This window comes from Ptychodera flava, chromosome 15 (assembly GCF_041260155.1).
Source record: "Ptychodera flava strain L36383 chromosome 15, AS_Pfla_20210202, whole genome shotgun sequence".
NCBI classification, from domain to species: Eukaryota; Metazoa; Hemichordata; class Enteropneusta; family Ptychoderidae; genus Ptychodera; species Ptychodera flava.
Genome location: NC_091942.1, coordinates 38,565,953 through 38,585,201, shown reverse-complemented (window position 1 = coordinate 38,585,201; position 19,249 = coordinate 38,565,953). Strand labels below are relative to the sequence as shown.

The window sequence follows — 19,249 nt, the reverse complement described above, 5'->3', positions numbered from 1 at the left end:
CTACTGGAGTGAGTTTGTGCTTTCAGTAACTCAATTTATACAAGATACTGTACAGTAATGTAAATCGGCATATTTTGCCTCACACAGAATAGGGAAAATTTGTTCTTTGATAGCTGACTCCGACAACCGAGAAACTAGTTCACAACGTTTGTAACAATTTGCATTTGGATTATTGCAACAGTGTGGTATATGGAATCAGTAGCTACAAGCTACAAAAGTTACGTTCCATACAGAATTCCGCAGCTTGACTAATTACTGGTACAGGGAAGTTTGATCAAATAACACCTGTCTTATGTAAGCTCCATTTGCTTAGTAACCAATTTAGAAAACAATTAAATTTAAAATCATTCTCATAATATTTAAAATGATCTCTGCCAAGTACTCCGATTATCTTCGTCACCTGATAGACATCGCTGTTTTCCCATTGTACCCTTCGTTCATCAGACAAGTTAGTCTTTTTTTAAGGGTCTTATGGTCTTATTGAGGTGGGACACCAACAAGACAACTAAAATCTAGCCATCTACTGTGCCTTTCCAGTCACAGCATTGATTCATGGAATTAACTCCCGTTTAATGCTTACATAAACTGTACTATTGATTCTTTTAAGCGCAGTGTTAAGACGTACAAACTGTACCTTTCAAGGATTATTACAAAGTGTAACTTTGTGTTTATTTGTCTGATAAACATTTTATATTTCATCTGTATCTTTTCTTAAATACATTTTTAGCTGTTTAAAGAGCTCTTAGACACTGTGAGTTTAGTGTGCTTTAAGAAATAATGATAATAATAAATATCGAGACATGAAAATATGATGGTGAGGCTGGTACATGATCATCTTTATTTCGTCTCCTATATTTGTAAATTATGGATCGATTCCCCATACCTTTGATTTTGTTTTCCTCTATGAGCAATATTTTACAAAAGAAATATTGTATTTTTGTAATGTTCTAAGAACTTTTCATACCTGTGAAATCAGAATTCTATGGACTGATCTAGTCTGAAATAAAATGAAATAAATAAATAAATAAAGAAATAATAATAAGTGACTATATATTTTTGCTAATTATAGGTTTTGTGATGGCTGCCGGCAAGCTATAGTTGGACCAGGTGCACACTGTTCATTATGCGGTGACTATGATCTTTGTAGTGCATGTGACAAAGACAGCAAATGGAAGGAAGGGTTAGTCAAGTTCAATAACACTTTCATGCAACATCACTGAATTTATATGTTATTATCACATTACAATAATTTGTATATCACTTAATGCAGTTCCATTTCATGTTAATATTACAAATTTGTTTTGACAGCAATTTTATCAGTTTGAGTCAATTGCCAATGCAGTCTGTCGGTGTGCTGACTGTGGTCAAGTTTGAGAATTTATCCAGGAACACCAAACATATCATCATCTGAAACTCTAGGTATACAGTAGTAGCCAATGCAAACACTGACGTGCCAAGCAGGATTCTACAATGACTGCCAAAAGGATAAATGTTAAATCATTATTTATGTAGTAATGATCATCAAAGTGAGTGATATCAATTTAGTTTTGAAGACCAAACTGTGATTTTCAGAATAAAAAAAAGCAACTTTTGATCCAATACTTTTCAAAGTGTGTTCAGAGAAGGCAGGAATGGATGAATAGAAGGTATAGCTACTAAGTCCATGTAGCGTGTTAATTACGATGTTCAGTTGTTCCGTCATTAAACAAAGCAATTACTTTGAATTTTATATTTCAGCCATGATGAAGTACATGCATCATCAATTATGAAATTTGACACATGGAATACAGGTCTGTAAGATATGAATGCCAAACTCTATATTCTGTGACATTTACAAAGAATTTGTGCATTTTGCATGTAAATGACTATATATTCAGTGCATGCTTTCCATCACACAGATTGAAGCTTGAAATAGTAAAGTTGGTTTAATCCAGGCTGATTTATCAAGTACCAGGGGTGGGGGTGGGGGTGGGGGGTTGGGCAGGGGGGCAATTATACCATAAAGTCATCTTAATGCATTATGTAAATTTGAAGCAAGTATATGTCCAGTAAACTCATTAAGTACGTATAATCATTATAGAAATCAACAGTACAGAGTGTATACTTTGATAAATCTCTAGTAGTTATTTGTTTTTAATAATATTCACAGAAAAAAAGAAATCGTCAGTACATAACAATAATCTGTACAAAAGATGGTACACTTGTATGGCAGTGTAAATCTTTCTTTGATTGTTGTTTATAATGATTATCTGCATTTTAATGTACACATAGAGATTCCAGTAAAAGTCAAGTATGAATTTTTTGACACTGTTTTCAAATTTTCAGGTTATTTCACTCCAATTGAACAGAGAAAAGGCTCATGGTAAGGTGATCAATCTCCTAAACATCTTTCTGAAAACTTATCTCAAATGAAATCAGTTAATTGTCAGATGTGTGCAATAAATTACTGTTGCTTCAGTGTTCTGCAGACAAATTGCTATGAAGAATTCTTGATACAGTGGTACAAGTAACAACACATACATACATGTGACATTTGTATGGAAATACTCATATCTCTGTTTATTTATGCCCCCTGCTCTGTTTGCATTTCTGTCCATGTAAATGCTGATGCTGTTTCTGACCCCAGTACCCCTGAAACCTATATGTGTCCGTTCACTTTTAGAACATTACTCAGGACATGAGTGTGCAAGTCAGTTTTGCACTGAACACATCTATTTTGTTTCATGTGTAAAAGCATTCTCTGACATGCCCAAAATCATTTCTTTTTTAACCCTTTCACCACCGTGGTTTGGCCCGATCCCAGTGTTATCAACTGTGGTAGTGGACCTGTTTACAGGGAATTGGAGGTGAACAGGTTAAAGTTTGCATAACACTACAGTTGGTTAGGAGTGTATAACAAAATGAGCAAGGACACACAGAACAATCATTAAAAAAAAATTCCTGTTCTGACTTACATTGTTGTGTAGAGAGTGATTTTTAACAGCCTAGGAAAAGAAAATAACAGCACTCAACACATTAAGATTAAAACAAAGTTAATAATCTTGCATTAAATTATACTGTTCAGGAGATGTACTGTATGCAGCAAACACATTTGGGATACCATCTACACATGTACTGATGATATGTGTAAAGGAGATATACTGTGTGGAGACTGCTACAAATGGAAAAAATTTCAACGAGGGTAAGCTAATGTAATAGTAACAGGACAGATAACATAAGATGATATCATAGTAAATTTACAATTGTATCATGTAAATTTTTGAAAAGTAATTTCTTTTATTCAAATGGATTCCTGGATAAACTCTACCAGTACTTGCCATGGGGAAAACTGCAAGTAAATCCTTTGCTTTTGACTTCCATTCTCTCAATTTAAAATTCAAGTATATTTTGTAGCTGTAAATTTCAAAGTGAAATATCTTTAAGGACTTGTTATTTTTCACTTTTCTGGTGATTGTTGCAGGACAGAGCAAATCCACATAGTGTTAGGTGGTCCCTTGACAAGACCATCTCATGCCAATGATGATTCTTGTAAACTGTTCTCATATCGTTTATTGTATGAGTCAATAGTACCAATTTGTTATGTTGTCGAAATTCCATCTTCAATATTAAAAAAAAATCGTACATTTTCAATGGGACTCTTTAAACCATGAAGCAAATTATGCAACATATGCTGTGCTTGTGAAGCAAATTTTTCCAAGACGCCTGAAGAACATATGGTGCAATTTTCATTATGAATGCAATCAGTTTACCTTGAGAGACCACCTTAACACTTGACCCCCTAGGATTTGTAAATTTATGAAGTAATTGACCCCCTAGGATTTGTAAATTTATGAAGTAATTGACCCCCTAGGATTTGTAAATTTATGAAGTAATTGACCCCCTAGAATTTGTAAATTTATTCTGTATGGGTCCAGTGTTTTTCATTCTTACCATTTTTTCAGCAAAAAAACCTGTATTCAATTCTGATCACACTGAGAATTCACTGGACCATTTAATGGTATCTGATATAAGTCTGTGGTTCTGCATGCAGGTTGGGTATGACACATACAGCACAAGGAGTGCTATAGATCTCTATATACTGATACACTTAAAACATGGTATATTCATATGTGGCATATTAGCTAGTGTAACAGTTGCTAAGAGTCATTAATTGTCATTTAGCCCTCACAAAGTTGTATATTACATGTTAAATTGTCAGAGTTTCTTGTGTATTTTGATATTCAAAATGTTTTGTAAATGTTCAGAGATTTAGCACTAGTAAAGAAAATCACATAAAATGACTGTGAAAACAAATAGCTGTAATGATGTTAGTTATGTTCAAACAAGGATATGCCATGGCTTTAAAGGTCTCTTGAAACCCCCATGGTGAAAATTGACAGAAATACCCTTGATAGCCTATAGAACAGTGACGTTCATTTCTGTTATCATTTAGCGCGCATGATTATTAAATATGGCAAAGGAAAAATGCAATGTGTGTGTGTCCCCCAACTCTGTCTGTCAACTTTTTTCACCTTTCTGATGTTTGCCAGACACTGTATCTTCTAACGGGAAATAATTATTTCACTTTCATAAGCTCCCAATGGGGAGTAATGATGTTAGTGATGTTCAAACAAGGATTATGCCATGACTGTTTGTCCAGTACTGCATTAAGAGAATGTTAACAATTTTAACATTTATCACAAACCATTTAAAAATTGTGAAATTATCTGCTCCCCTTCAGATTCATGAGTAACAATTTTCTTTTTTTCAGTCACAAGAGAAAAAAGGAATGTTTTGAAGACCTCTGTCATGGTAAGCCAGTATGTCTTTTAGTATATTTGCAAGAGTTTTAGTTAAGCCAAACCAGTATGCAGAAAATGTTGTTTGATACATCAACAATGAAACAACTTGTGATTTTTAATATCAGCTTATATAAACAGTTAGAAAACCACAGGCAGATTTCAGGACATGCCTACAACAGGGTCTGATCAGAATCTGTAACAGACCCTTAGAAACAATCTCTATTACACAGCTTGAAATCTTGGACACTTTTAGCGGATGTATTGGACTCTGCATGTATTGCACAGTGTGATAGATGATTACTGTTTTAGATGTATAATGTGAAATATTTAAAAATGAATTTGTAGACGATATTTTTAGATCACTGAAAAGTTGTTTTATTTATCTTTACAATTTGACACTTTACCCATTTATGAGCTTCTTCACAGATAATATTTTATTATGCCAAAACTTATTTTTATCATTAACAGGAAAAAGAGCTATTGCGCTCACATGGTTCTTGATGCAAGGTGGGAAAGCAGAACTACAAGCCACCTGTGATGCTCTTGAGAAAGATATTCGTATCCTAGCAACATATATGGAAAGAGGTGCAGTGGCTGACATGGTTGCATTCGTGTATATACAAAGGTGAAATTCGTAATTTATTTGTGCCATTGGCTGACATTATCAAGATGAAAAGCAATTTGTCAAGATTTTGTGGTCAAATGACGATTGACTAATATCAGTTACATTTAGAGATCCTGCAGTGTAGTTTTACTGGTCCTACAGTCTAGTTTGCTAGCCTTGCAGTATTTTCTAATGCTGCAGTCTAGTTTGCTGGTCCTGTGGTCTAGTTTGCTACTCCGGTATAGTCTAAGTTTGCTAGTTATGCAGTCTAGTTTGCTAGTCCTACAGTCTTGTTTGCTAGTCCTGTAGTCTAGTTTGCTAGTCTTATAGTAAAGTTTACTGGTCCTGCATAAATCATTCATCTCACAAGTTCACAGCGTTTCCGTTAACGCAAAATCCTGCATATTTTACGCAAAATTGTTCTGAAATACGCAAAAAAAATAATGACTGCGTAAACTAATACGCATTGAAAAATGCCGTCCCATGACACAACGTACTTGGCCCGCACTGCATTGCCTGAACGTGGTTCAATGTAGGACAAAAACAGAACATATGCACCTGCTTGCAAGTGACATTTATCATGATATTGCAACATTTTAGACTTTAGCGGACCGCAACTCTTTATGAAACATTGTATTTCATAATCACAAAGCATCAGGTCAATCAGTTCTGTACAGACAATGACACCACAGATGCAAAAAATTCGAGAATCCATCGAGTCTACGTTGTTGGTAACACAATACGTCACATGTTATTTGGAAATTGTTTACCGGTGACGATTTACACTCTGTAGGGTTGCATCTTGAGAGGTCCCGCTGGACTTTGATCAGTATCTGCTTTTTGTTGGCCCTTTGAAAACACTAATTTCATCGTCAGAAAGTATTTTCTTTGAACATGAAGTCATTAGGCTGCAGACATGCACACACGGCATTGCAAGCGTTCAGCTACTATACCTTGAAGCCCCCCAGGTTATTGTTTTTTGCTAATAGAGCATGCGCATTAAAGGAAACCCCCAAGTTTGACAGAAAAGACTGCCCAATTTCAGATACCGATTCCCACCGACACCGTACACGTTGTTGATACATTTTACGCAAATAAAAACCAAGTCGCGTAAAATCATACGCAAGTTTTGAAACTGTAACGGAAATGCTGGTTCATAAGTTTTAATTGGTCTTGTTGACCAGTTGAATGGTAAATTCATCTGTCAAAACAAAACCATGTAATATTCCAGGCATTTGAACTTTGCCTGTGTTTATTGTTCTCTGAGTCATTGACAGCTAATTACAACAATAACATGATTAAGTGTCTGTTTCACAGCAAAAGATTTAGAGAAATGATGAACTCTGTACTATTGGTTTGTAGCTTTGGGGAGAAAATAGATGATATTATCAAGTGTATTGATTTTTTGTTGATAAATACAGTATGTTTTCTTTGTACACTGTATTTATTTGAAAGTAACTGTGGAAAAGCAGTAGCCAAGAAATTTTAGTCTATGTCTTCTTACAGTAAAATCAAATTCAATGAAGAGGTAGTGTTCACCCAAACAAGGCTGATCAATATACCGGATACTACTCTATCATAGCTATACACCCAGCTAAGGTGTATCACAATATTTTGACCAGTTCACGACGTATCTGCACGAGCGATTGTCATGTATTATATCATACAGTATATTGAAATTCTGACACAGAACATCAAAAAAGTATTTTTTCTCTTGCTGAGAGCTTGCGTGCGTGCCAACCGTGCTATATTGCGAATATATACTTCTGTTTTTTTTACATCTTGACTGGTATGATATGTGCCAGAAATCTCTCTACCATCGTGCAAAGTCCTTCAGGGGCCAGACACTCAAAATCACTTACAATTCAGGGACTTTCAAGCATTCTTTCATCTATTTTATAGGACTTTTTGTGGTGTAAAGTTACCATTTTCAGGGTATCAGTTTTACAAAAAATCATTTTTATATATCATGTGTAACAAATCATTTTTGTTATATCATGACTGATCATTTCCTGACTTCCCATGATTGTGCTTCGCTTATCAATTTTTTCAGGAATCTCAGGACTCACTTTCCTTTTCAAGGACTTTTCAAGAGGCTTTAAAATTGGAGGACTTTGAAGACCATCAAGGAGTTTCATGGTCATGCACCTCATATTTGCAGTTTTTTTCCTTTTGAAGCATACATACGTACACCAAATACTTATATCCCGCATAGGAATGGCTGAAACTTACAGAAGGATCCATAAAAATCATCTTGCATGTACTTTTGTGATTTTAAAAAGGTGTGAGGGACGGATTACCGAAAACCAAATCAAAGGAATAGTACAAAGCACTCTTGGTGAAAATTGCAAGGAAGAAGATTTTGTTGTTTATGAGAAATGTCTCCAGCAAATTGCAAATGTTAAGAAAGCCCCAGTTGACAGTGAATTAGTACCGGTAAGGCTTTACATTTACCTGTATAGGATCTTTGAAAATAAAAACAATTTTGGCTTCAAATCAAATAATTCATTCAAGGAAGGGTACATGCCTCTTTTACTGTCCTGACCTCTGTTGCTAAGCAGTAATGTTTCACTAAGCCTGCTTGCTGTACCGGTATATCTTACACTGCACATTATGTTCTAGGTGGACTCTACCTTGTCAACTATAATGCATTCATGTTGATGTGAGGAAATGATAATCCCCATCATCATATTTTAGTCACTTGGAATAAGAGTATCATTTGGCATACATTTCTTGGTTATGGCACTAGGAGATTCAAAAATTTTTGTTTAGAAGAAACAGTATTGTATTCATTCTATTCAAAATGCACATGTCAGCAAACATTACAAAATGCCTTTAAAGGTATACAGTCACCTGTAATCTAAATATGCCTATATATGGTCAAAGGGGCGTTCCTTGGTATTCAATTTGCCCATGCGAGGGCGCTGTTTTTAAAAAGCGGCCACCCGCTTAAAATCTGTGATTGGTTAGATTTTCTCTTTCCATGGTAACTGTGGCAAAATCGGAACGGGTGACAGTATACCTTTAATTGATGTTCCACCTTGGGCTTGATTGTAATAACTCATTTCTGTAGATTTAATGGATGTCGTGTGTTTGTAATTAATAAAATGAACACGGTTGTCTAGCAACATAACACAACCTAGTGCAAAATGGTTACTGGGCAGACCAGGGTAGTCAAATAACAATAATAGCAATAGAATACACTCGACAAGCAGCACTTTGCCCAAACTCAAGCTTTGCAGTGACAGGTTCATTTTCATAACCATACAATTCATCAATTTTTAATGCATCTCTCCAATCAAAGGTACAATTGCATTATTTGATAGTCTTGCTATGATGATCAGAAACAATTCTCAAATCACCAACGTATTGTGTAAACAAAGCTCAAATCACCAACGAATTGTGTAAACAAAGCTCAAATCACCAACATATTGTGTAAACAAAGCTCAAATCTCCAACCCATCGTGTAAACAAACTCAAATCACCAACCCATTATGTATACAAAGCTCAAATCACCAACCAATTGTACAAAAAAAGCTGATATCAACAACCATTGTGTAAACAAAGCTCATATCAACAACCCATTGTGTAAACAAAGCTCATATCAACAACCCTTGTGTAAACAAAGCTCATATCAACAACCGATTGTTGAAACAAAAGCTCAGATTACCAACCCATAGTGTAAAAACAAAGCTCAGATCACAACTCATTGTGTAAATAAAGCTCAGATCAACAACTCATTGTGTAAACAAAGCTTAGATTACCAACCCCTTGTGTAAAAACAATGCTCAGATCACAACTCATCATGTAAACAAATCTCAGATCACCAACCAATTGTGTAAACAAAGCTCAGATCACCATTCCATTGTGTAAACAAAGCTAAGATCAACAACTCATTGTGTAAACAAAGCTCAGATCACCAACCCATTGCATAAACAAAGCTCAGATCACCAACCCATTGCGTAAACAAAGCTCAGATCACCAACCCATTGCGTAAACAAAGCTCAGATCACCAACCCATTGCGTAAACAAAGCTCAGATCACCAACCCATTGCGTAAACAAAGCTCAGATCACCAACCCATTTACGTAAACAAAGCTCAGATCACCACCCATTGTGTAAACAAAGCTCAGATCACCAACCCATTGTGTAAACAAAGCTCAGATCACCAACCCATTGCGTAAACAAAGCTCAGATCACCAACCCATTGCGTAAACAAAGCTCAGATCACCAACCCATTGCGTAAACAAATCTCAGATCACCAACCCATAATCCTCAGCATTTACAGGTCATTATAAGAAAACAAATTAACACCACTGATTTCCTGTTAAAATTTTGGGATGAGTTTTTATAAATTTTAATGTAGAACTATATCAATCTCTTTTTTCTAGTAAAATACGGTGTATGTGTATTTATTTCATTTGTTGATAAATATTTAAGGTCATTAGGGATAAACACCTGAGAATATTCTGGTTTAATCATTTTGTATGGGAAGAATCAACTGCAATTGTTTTACCACACAATAACATTTGCATTCTAGTGAGATACTTGATAATCCAAATGTAACTATTCTGTGTTGTTCTTTCATGAAATGTTCAGATTATCATCTGTGGAACTCATGTCAGTGAAGACGCTTTGCAGATAATTAGAAATGCGATCTACAAAGGTGATTGTTTTTCATCGTTTGTTCAAAATCTTTAACTATGTATACCTCTTAGAGGACTAGTGACAAGTAACACATTTGTAAGTTATTGAATCATTCTGTATTTCATTCTCCACTGTGTGGAGAATGTGTGGTTTATCAAAATTTTTAAATATTGACAACTAATACATAACTATACCAGACGCAATTAATTTGTTTACAATTACATAACTGCCAGTGGTTGCTATGAGAGCTCATTTAGGCAAATGGAGAAGTATATTTTGACAACAATTGCATCACTCATTGCCTTCAAGGTTCAGACATCTGTGGATAATATCCATGGCATTTTCTTTATCTTTCAGCTGTGTACGAATCTCCAAATGCAAGACTTCAGCTGATCACTGGTGATAGAAATCTCTTTGAATCAGCTGAGTCCCTGTACAGAGCACAGAAGATGCTGAATTTGCATATCAACAGACAGGTTAGGGAGTTATTCCTAATTTGCATATCAACAGACAGGTTAGGAAGTTATTCTTAATTTGCATATCAACAGATAGGCTAGGGAGTTATTCTTAATTTGCATATCAAAAAGACAGGTTAGGGAGTTATTCTTAATTTGCATATCAACAGACAGGTTAGGGAGTTATTCTTCATTTGCATATCAACAGACAGGTTAGGGAGTTATTCTTAATTTGCATATCAACAGACAGGTTAGGGAATCATTGATAAATTTGACCATTGTTGATTTTATTCCTATACTTTTGATCTGCACAGTTAAGACAGCAGATCAGCCTTGACTCACAGTGTATTTTACCAATGTGTCCATGACCTGATAAAAGTTAAATGACTTGTTTACTCAGTGTATGCCTGGAATCATATAACTTCATTCATGATATAGCACTGTTTTTAATTTACACCCTTGTACCAGTTATAATACACTAGTCTTGAGTTCAATATTGTCAGTTTACCTTTATTTTTCTGTGTCTATAGAGGTATAAAAGAAATATTACAGTTATTGTAATTGATTGTCTATAGAGGTATAAAAGAAATATTACAGTCATTGTAATTGATTGAATTCAAACTTGGTAGAATGACAATGCAATATGCTAAGTCGCTGTCATGTTAGATCGATAATATGACTCCCAAATATTAGGTATAATAATAGTATGTTACAATTCTTTACATTGCACTAACTGATGATGTTTTCCTTTTCTTGTAACCACTTTTCGTCAAAATATTTTAACAGAATATCTCCTATGAAGGTGTAATGATGTCAGCATTGGTTCTCGGGAAGACCAACTTTGTGAAGTTATTCATAGAATATGGAATGCCACTTGGGCACTTTTGTGACAGAAAGACTCTCGGAAAGCTGTATCATTCAGTAAGTGTATAAAGTGTGAAGGGTAAATCCAAATACAAAACTTGCCAATTTTATGATGTACACATGATAATAAAAATTCACTGTAGATTTTGAGTGATAGGGATTTAGTCAGCACTTGCATATAAATAAGTCTGTTTATTGTATATATTATTTACATACATTTTTAAGTGTAATCTTTGTTTAAGGACAGATGTGTTTTCAGAACTGTCCACACTGTTCCCTTTTTACTACAGGTCACTATCGGCTGTAAAGTGATTTCTCCAGATTTCTCACTGCCATCAACCAGGTCCTCCTCTGCACATAGCACACAGCCTTGATCAGGCTTTGTTCTGTCACCTTCATTCATTCAATTCTCATTGTTTGCCATTGTAAACTGCCATCGCAAAATAGCTTTTATCATTGAAGTCAGATTGGCAGAACCTGATTTTAGAAAAAAAATGTGTTCCTGTTGACATGTCTTCAGAGTTTTGAATAGTCTGGTCTGGAACTTTTATTTCTTATTTGCAAGCTTATAAAAGAGCTTGTCGGGCATCTGCCTCTTCCCCACTCGTCTAATATTAGACTCTAACTTAGATTTTAGACAATATTAAGGGGATACAACTTATCAAAAAAAGTAAACTTTGGCAAAATTATGCGTGATTTAAAAAGTAGAGAAAAGTTTAAGGTAGGAATGTTTTAAATTGGGTAAATGGGGTAGGTTAGGTCACTGGAAATGTGTATATTTTTTTATTTCGCCTTAGTGAAGTTTACCAAGGCTGTATTTTACATATGTGCTAGCTTTAGGGTCACTTATTCTGTAAAAGCCATTTTTGCCTTTCATAACTCATGTAAATTTTTACAAAACCAGATAAAAATAGTGGCGGAAGTTGAAGTTTAGGGCTTCATCAACTTAAGGTGGCGGTAAAGGCTAGAGCGTCAGTTATAAACTTAAATAAAACTATTAAAACATAAAAGTAGCCAACATTCTCTGTGGAATAAAAACCTAGACATTTGGGTCACAGGTATTGCAGAGTTATAGCCCGTTGAAACTTCTGAAAAACTGACCAAATAAAAGGAAGTTGGGGAGTCCTTAGTGTATTAACTATGGTAGAGGTCCCCTAGCTTAAAAATGTTTGAAAAGGGAAAGTCATTTTTTACTGTTTTTCAGGAAAGTTTGACAAGGCAGTGCTTGCATTCAGAATTCTTGACTGCTATTGTAAATGCATTTTTAGATTCTTTGAGTGTCAAAGAGGTGTCAAAAGTGAGATTAACCAAAAAACTGCTCTATGACTTCAAAAGAGGGGTGCAAATATGGCTTGTTTTCAACATTTTTGACAGAATAACAGTTTTCCTACATAATTTTGTACCAATTTAATCCAACCTTTGAACTGAGATATGGACATGGAATTTTTACAGCCTATTAACAAGGTTACAGATAAGATTTGTACGGCACAATTTTCCTGTATTTGAAGTACTTTTTGAAAAATCACATTTTGAAATTTGAAAGAATTTTTTAATAATTTTTTGATATGTAAACCCATGTAAAATCATAAAACAAATTTTATTTACAAATCCTGCCGTGCAAATCTTACAATAAATAGTGTCAACATATTTATAACTAATTTGGTAATATTAATACTATCCAATTATTATTAAATTGAAATATGTAAAAAAAACATGAAAAATTAAATTTTAATATTGATTGGTGTCATATTTCAAATCATGGCTACAATATACAATTTTTATATCTTTGGAGAAAGTATTAACTAAGGGAGTTATCCTGAAAATTTGAACTAAATATCTTGATTCTAACACTAGAAACTTGACATTAACTCTGAGAAAAGAATTGGTGCAAAATAGCCTTTACCGCTACCTTAATGTATTTTAAATCATGGGGGAAAAGTGCCAAGCTTGGCGCTTTCATCACGTGATATGGCAGAGACCATCTTCCGATGGGTATGGCATTGTCATCCGCCTGGGTGAAGTTCCCCTTTAAGGTGGCCATAACTTTTTCTCTGACAACCAAGTGAACAAACCAAGGAATGCCACAAACCCTGCAACCAGAAATGATTACAATAATAGCTCAAAGAACGCAAAAGTATTCACAAATTTGCAGTTGAATGTCACCCAGTACCAACCCAGGTGCAGATATTGCATAGGAGATTAAAATTCTCAAGACAGTGCTAAGCTTACCTTACTTCTTGACAAAACTTCTTGTAATTCCTTTGTTATCAGCTGACTTGAAACAATCGTAAAATTAATGTTTTGCTTTGTTTTGTTCTGTGCTTTCTCTTTTTCTCACTGTCCATAATTAGGTTTTATTTTATGAAGATTTACTTCCCACCAGAGGAAGATGTAGATGTGCTGATCTCATTAAAAGTACACTTAGTAACAGTGTAGAGGACAAAATAGTAAGTCTGGAGATTGTCAAAATGTTTGACAGCTCCTACAGCAAATATACTGTATAGGACAATTGATAGCAAGTTATGTATATTCAGTTTTCCAAATATATTTGCATCATAAAGATTGATGGCTTACATTGGCCAATTTACTCTCACAATAAACTATATTTGCTTTTATGGTTCAATCCAATCAGAGGTATTGGTTAGGAAACAAAATTTATGGTGACCTAGCTCTCAAATCCTCTGTTTTGTTCACAACTGCGATGTGATATAATTCATGACTTTATTAAGGTAGCTACATACCTTTTAGACTCTTTCAGATTTTTATTTTTTTCTCAATTGAACACATCCTAAACCCCAATAAAGTATACATTTTCTGAAAGCCCTGATATAGAGCTATCCGACCAAGCACAGTACACGGTCATTATTTGCTAGGAGTCACGTGACAAGCGTTTTGCTGAACCTTCCAAAACCGGTTTTTTCCCGCCTTATGCGAACACGCTCAGTGTTCTCACCAGAAAAAAAATTTGTGGGACATTTTGTCTCGCTGACCAAAAAAAAGCGGGACAACGGATGATTTTTGTGAGACAATATATAAATATGTTCAAAAAGTCAAACTGCAAATACGAACCTTATTCTATGCATGGAAAAAATAAAGGACTCAACAACTCATTCAACTTAACAACTTTTTTGTAAACATTCGGTGAAAATATCAACTGATATTAAATATCAGTGCCTTTTAATGAAAAGTCTATGGGACTTTCGTTCTTTCCAGTGTGAAAGTCCATTTCGGGGCCCTCTACAATAACAGTAGTTGCTAGAGTGTCCAGCCGTTCAACTCCCAGTTGATTCCTGTCATTAGTTACTTTTTTTTCGCACACTAAACCCCCTTTCACAATCAGCAGAAGGAACAGGCCAAGTCAGCATTTATTTAGATCAGAAAACATATCCCTATGATGTTTGTAAACAATCATCAACTTTTGACGTGAAATTTTGGTCGCGCGCCAGCCAAGGCTACAAATTTTGTCAATTGATTGAAGCATGGAAAAAAGACGTCCATGTTCTCACGTATAAGTTCGCCTGGAATAATATACTTATCACATGCGCAAGCCAAGAATTGATAATTTTTTGCATAATAAGAGAACTTTCCTCCAACTATTCCACATTTAAACCTTGGAACTACTTTTGGAATAATATTATCAATCGGCAGTGGGCCAGTTGTCAATCATTTCCAGTCGTGGGTACTAGGTCGCGTGGGCGAGGAACGGAGCAAATGCCTGATAACATCACACAACACGTATCTCCCGCGAAGTTTATACATGATTCCAAACATAGCAAAGACCTAAAAATTATCTCAGACAAAGTTGCGTTATTTTTCAAGAACAAAATTCACTGAATCTCAACGGCACAAACACTATAACGTCGTTCCCGTCAAGACACTGGTTGCCATGCGGAACTCACAGTATAATGCTACCAGCTTCGAGTTCGTTGTTTTCGAAAAATGTTCATGTAATTCCTTAGGGATATACAAGCTTTACATTCTTGTGTTTTCGTAGTTCGGATTATCGTTGTCGTAGCCTATGAAAATATTTATCGTGCCCATGACGCCTCCAGCTTCCGCGAATTCCATGGACATCTACCGGTATGCATGCAAGGCGAACACGTCCAGTGCGTCAGACTACCACAGTCTCGTGTGGTTCAATAAACGACGGCCGCTGTGTGGTATACGTAATGATAATGCATCCACACATCGGCCATCATGTATCGAATCACAAGTGACTGTGGCTTAAGTACGCCCTCTGACGGGTATTGCCTCCAGATTGCCTCGGTTTCAACCAGGAAGTGTAATTACTCGCGTCAATCATTTACGTCCATGGTGAGAAGTATTGGCTGTATGATACGGCCGGCCGCGCCATACGGCTGGCACCACGAAAGTTTATAATTTCAAAGGCGCGCCACTATTGGCGCGCACGCCCAAGAAATCCGCGACAAAACAGAAAAATACGTGAGAATGTCGCGGAATCGCGGCCTGGTGAGAACGCTGCACGCTGCAAGATTTCCGGTTGGAATTTCTCTATTGACAAGCCTTGACAATATCCTTCAAAACCGTGTCTGCGATTTTCTTTATATGCCTTCGTTTTTTTTTAATGCGCTCTAAAGGTGTTAGATGAAGGTGCTTTTCAAGGAATTTTAATTATCACGCCATATAATTTGAATGGAGCCTCCGGGAAAAAATCGCAGACACGGTTTTGAAGGATATTGTCAAGGCTTGTCAATGAAGAAATTCTAACCGGAAATCTTGCAGCGTGTTTGCATAAGGCGGGAAAAACCGGTTTTTTGAAGCTTCAGCAAAACGCTTGTCACGTGACTCTTATGCAAATAATGACCGTGTACTGTGCTTGGTCGGATAGCTCTATATCAGGGCTTTCAGAAAATGTATACTTTATTGGGGTTTGGGACGTGTTCAATTGAGAAAAAAATAAAAATCTGAAAGTGTCTAAAAGGTATTTAGCTACCTTAATGCATCAGACAGTCCAATAACGTTCTTGGCAAATGGTCTCTGCATGCATGGCTACATAACTGCATCAGAGAAATTATTACATGAATGCATAGATAGAATGTATAGAAGCACAAACATTGACAAATCAGTAATTTTCACAAGTCTGAATGGTATCATCTGTTAAGGGGAAGCAGTCGTCAGAACTGCACATGTGTGACTTTCTTGTTTACAAACAATGTTTAATGCACTATATATAGATGCATCACGTAAACACAGCTGCAACAATTAATCAATCGCCAATGTACCTTGGATACAGTATAAATTTACATCAGTCGTAGGGGTCCCTAGCGACCTTTATTAGTGCAGTTCTGACGACCACCTCCCTTTTAGCACAATGCCAACATTACTTGGCAAGTTTTCAAAGCATTAATGTACATGTCTTGCTGAGTCTGACCAAATTTAAATGCTGCTTCATCAAATAGCCATGACTTACACTGGAACTTGATAATGCACCATGTTGTGTCATCTCCAAATATTACAATTATGTCATGTGTGATTATTTTACAAATTACTGTTTTACAGAAGTCTGATGAGACTGAACTTTTTAAAGTAATTGGAAAATTTATAACAAGACTAACTGAAGGTATCGTGGTACCAGACTATGCTAGCCTTGGTGTGTATCCATAATTATAACTTTATTGACACTCACTAATTAGCAACTGACAGTCATTCAGTGTTTTGTTTTTGAAATTCATTAATTTATGTAACCCATGGATGATAAATACCTTAGTAATGACTGATCAGTGACAATTAATCCTCAACAAACTGCTTTTGTCATATGTATCTGAAAAAGTGTCTCAAGTAAAATTTTACAGCAACTGTCACAGAGGAAGAAAGCAGAAAGTAATAATTCAAGTGCATGTACACACATATGCCATCAGTGACAGACATTGCTGCATGAAAAAAGTTCTCATCAATCAGTATGCTGTGTCTATTGTTTTATATGCATATTAATATCATAAGTCTCTGAAAGTTGCTAATTTTAAAAGTTTTAATTGTTCATTCTTCTAATAGATAATGGTCAGTTCTCTGAAAAGGATCTCTTCATCTGGGCATTATTGTTTGGCCGCATTGATTTAGCAAAGGTTATTTTGAGAACAACAGAAAATCATATAGGTAAGGTGATTTACTTTTGCCTGGTAATGTATTACCTTGAATGAAAATGATTATTAGACCAGTTTAATGTCATATTGCAACCATAGTAGCTTGCTTCAGCAGTCAAAATTATTCTGCCCAAATTTTTTATTGAAAACTATTACTGAAATACTAAAGAAAATGGAAAAGTATCAAAATGAACAGACTGACAAAAGTAACATATCTGCATTCATGAATGGATTTGTGACAACTGTTCATGTGAATATATGACCTTTGACCTCTTATAGCATTGGCACTGGTTGGCTGTAAAATATTGAGGTCAATGAGTGACATGGCCTCAGTGTACGAAGAATCCCATTTGTCTGAGACGCTTTTTAAATCCAGAAGGTAAGACCAGACCAAATAAAGAAATTTTTGCTTAGAATCCCCTCTACTACTTTTGCCAATTTGGAAGTTTATTTTTGGAAATCCAGTAAAATAGCTGCAAATACACCTGCATTGTTAGTCCCCACAGACAGCGTCTGGGGGGACTTATAGGTTTAGTCATGTCCGTGTGTCCGTTGTGCGTGCGTGCATCCATCCATCTGTCCGTCCGTCATGCAGATATTTCAGAGATGCCTTGAGCGATTTCATTCAAACTTGGTACAAGGATTACTTCATATGTCATACATATGCACATTGATTTGTTTTGTGATACGATCCAATATGGCTGCCAGGCGGCCATTTTATTACGATTTTTATCACAACTGGAAGTTGTGATATAGAGGTGGTTTCAACCGGTGTTTGATGTCGTCCATTTCCGTAAACGACAAAAAGTCAAAAACTGCTGAACAGACTGCGTTGATATTTGATACCGATACATAGACTGGTTCCAAGGTTCCAATTCCGAAAAATGGAGCCAAACGGAGCAGCGGTTAGATAGTTTTGGGAAATTTCTAACCCCCTTTTTATCTAATTGATTTTAGGGGTCTTTCATATATGTAGTTTTGGAATGTACACCAATCCTGCATTGTGGACTGTTTTATGAGGTGTTGAACAGAAATGAGGTTTTGATGAATGTTACAAATATGCAGGATGGCTGATTCGAAGTATAAGAGATTTCTATGGTCTTTTTGGCATCAAAAGCATTAAAAAAACATATTTCATAGTTTAGATTCCCACTTTTGAGATGACCCTTGGCATTTGTTAAGTAAACATCCTTGAGTCAATATACAGACTTTGACATTCCAGAGATTAAGTATCCACAACCTCACATGTTACAGTCGTTCACTACAATGGTATGGCCCAAACCCATTGTTATCAATGGAGAGTGTGGACCTGTCTACAGAAATTGGGGTGAACAGGTTAGACAATGACGTTACAAGTTGTAGGTTACAGGGAAAGACACTTATTTTTTTATCCACTTGCCCTTCGGGCAAGTGGGGGGTTCGGTTCACTTGCCCGAATTGGAAAACCACTTGCCCAGTATAATGTATGTGTTTGAAAAAAAGCTAAAACATTGGTTTTTCATTTCACGCACTTTATTTTGAAAATTATGTTATCATGAGAAAATGTCAGACATTCTCATTGGGTTCTCCTCACACTTCTAAGAGTGCTGGATGACTCATATTCCACCAATTACTAAAGCCCCATTAGCTGTATCTTTTAGCATTCTTTATGTGATTTTATTTCTGAACTAAAACAAGTTTTTCGGAATTTGCTCTTTGAGGGGTTGAAATACAAGTATTGTTAACTGCCCAGTGAGACTGCATGTGCAATTTTGAACAAGAAAAATAATAAATGTGTGCCTAACATATATGGCACCCC

The 19,249-nt window shown here is 35.7% G+C and overlaps 1 protein-coding gene across 1 annotated transcript in view; it reads left to right on the top strand.

The window, feature by feature from the left end:
• The window catches only part of LOC139152132 (transient receptor potential cation channel subfamily M member 3-like), a 55,164-nt gene that overhangs the window by 19,739 nt on the left and 16,176 nt on the right, over positions 1-19,249 (top strand). Inside the window, exons 7-20 of the mRNA XM_070725225.1 lie at positions 1,070-1,180; positions 1,738-1,790; positions 2,326-2,362; positions 3,065-3,181; positions 4,751-4,791; positions 5,250-5,406; positions 7,668-7,821; positions 9,984-10,050; positions 10,389-10,507; positions 11,273-11,407; positions 13,702-13,797; positions 16,871-16,961; positions 17,363-17,464; positions 17,731-17,830. Of these exons, the coding sequence (XP_070581326.1) occupies positions 1,070-1,180; positions 1,738-1,790; positions 2,326-2,362; positions 3,065-3,181; positions 4,751-4,791; positions 5,250-5,406; positions 7,668-7,821; positions 9,984-10,050; positions 10,389-10,507; positions 11,273-11,407; positions 13,702-13,797; positions 16,871-16,961; positions 17,363-17,464; positions 17,731-17,830 (1,380 nt within the window). The remainder of the gene's footprint in view (positions 1-1,069; positions 1,181-1,737; positions 1,791-2,325; positions 2,363-3,064; positions 3,182-4,750; positions 4,792-5,249; positions 5,407-7,667; positions 7,822-9,983; positions 10,051-10,388; positions 10,508-11,272; positions 11,408-13,701; positions 13,798-16,870; positions 16,962-17,362; positions 17,465-17,730; positions 17,831-19,249) is intronic.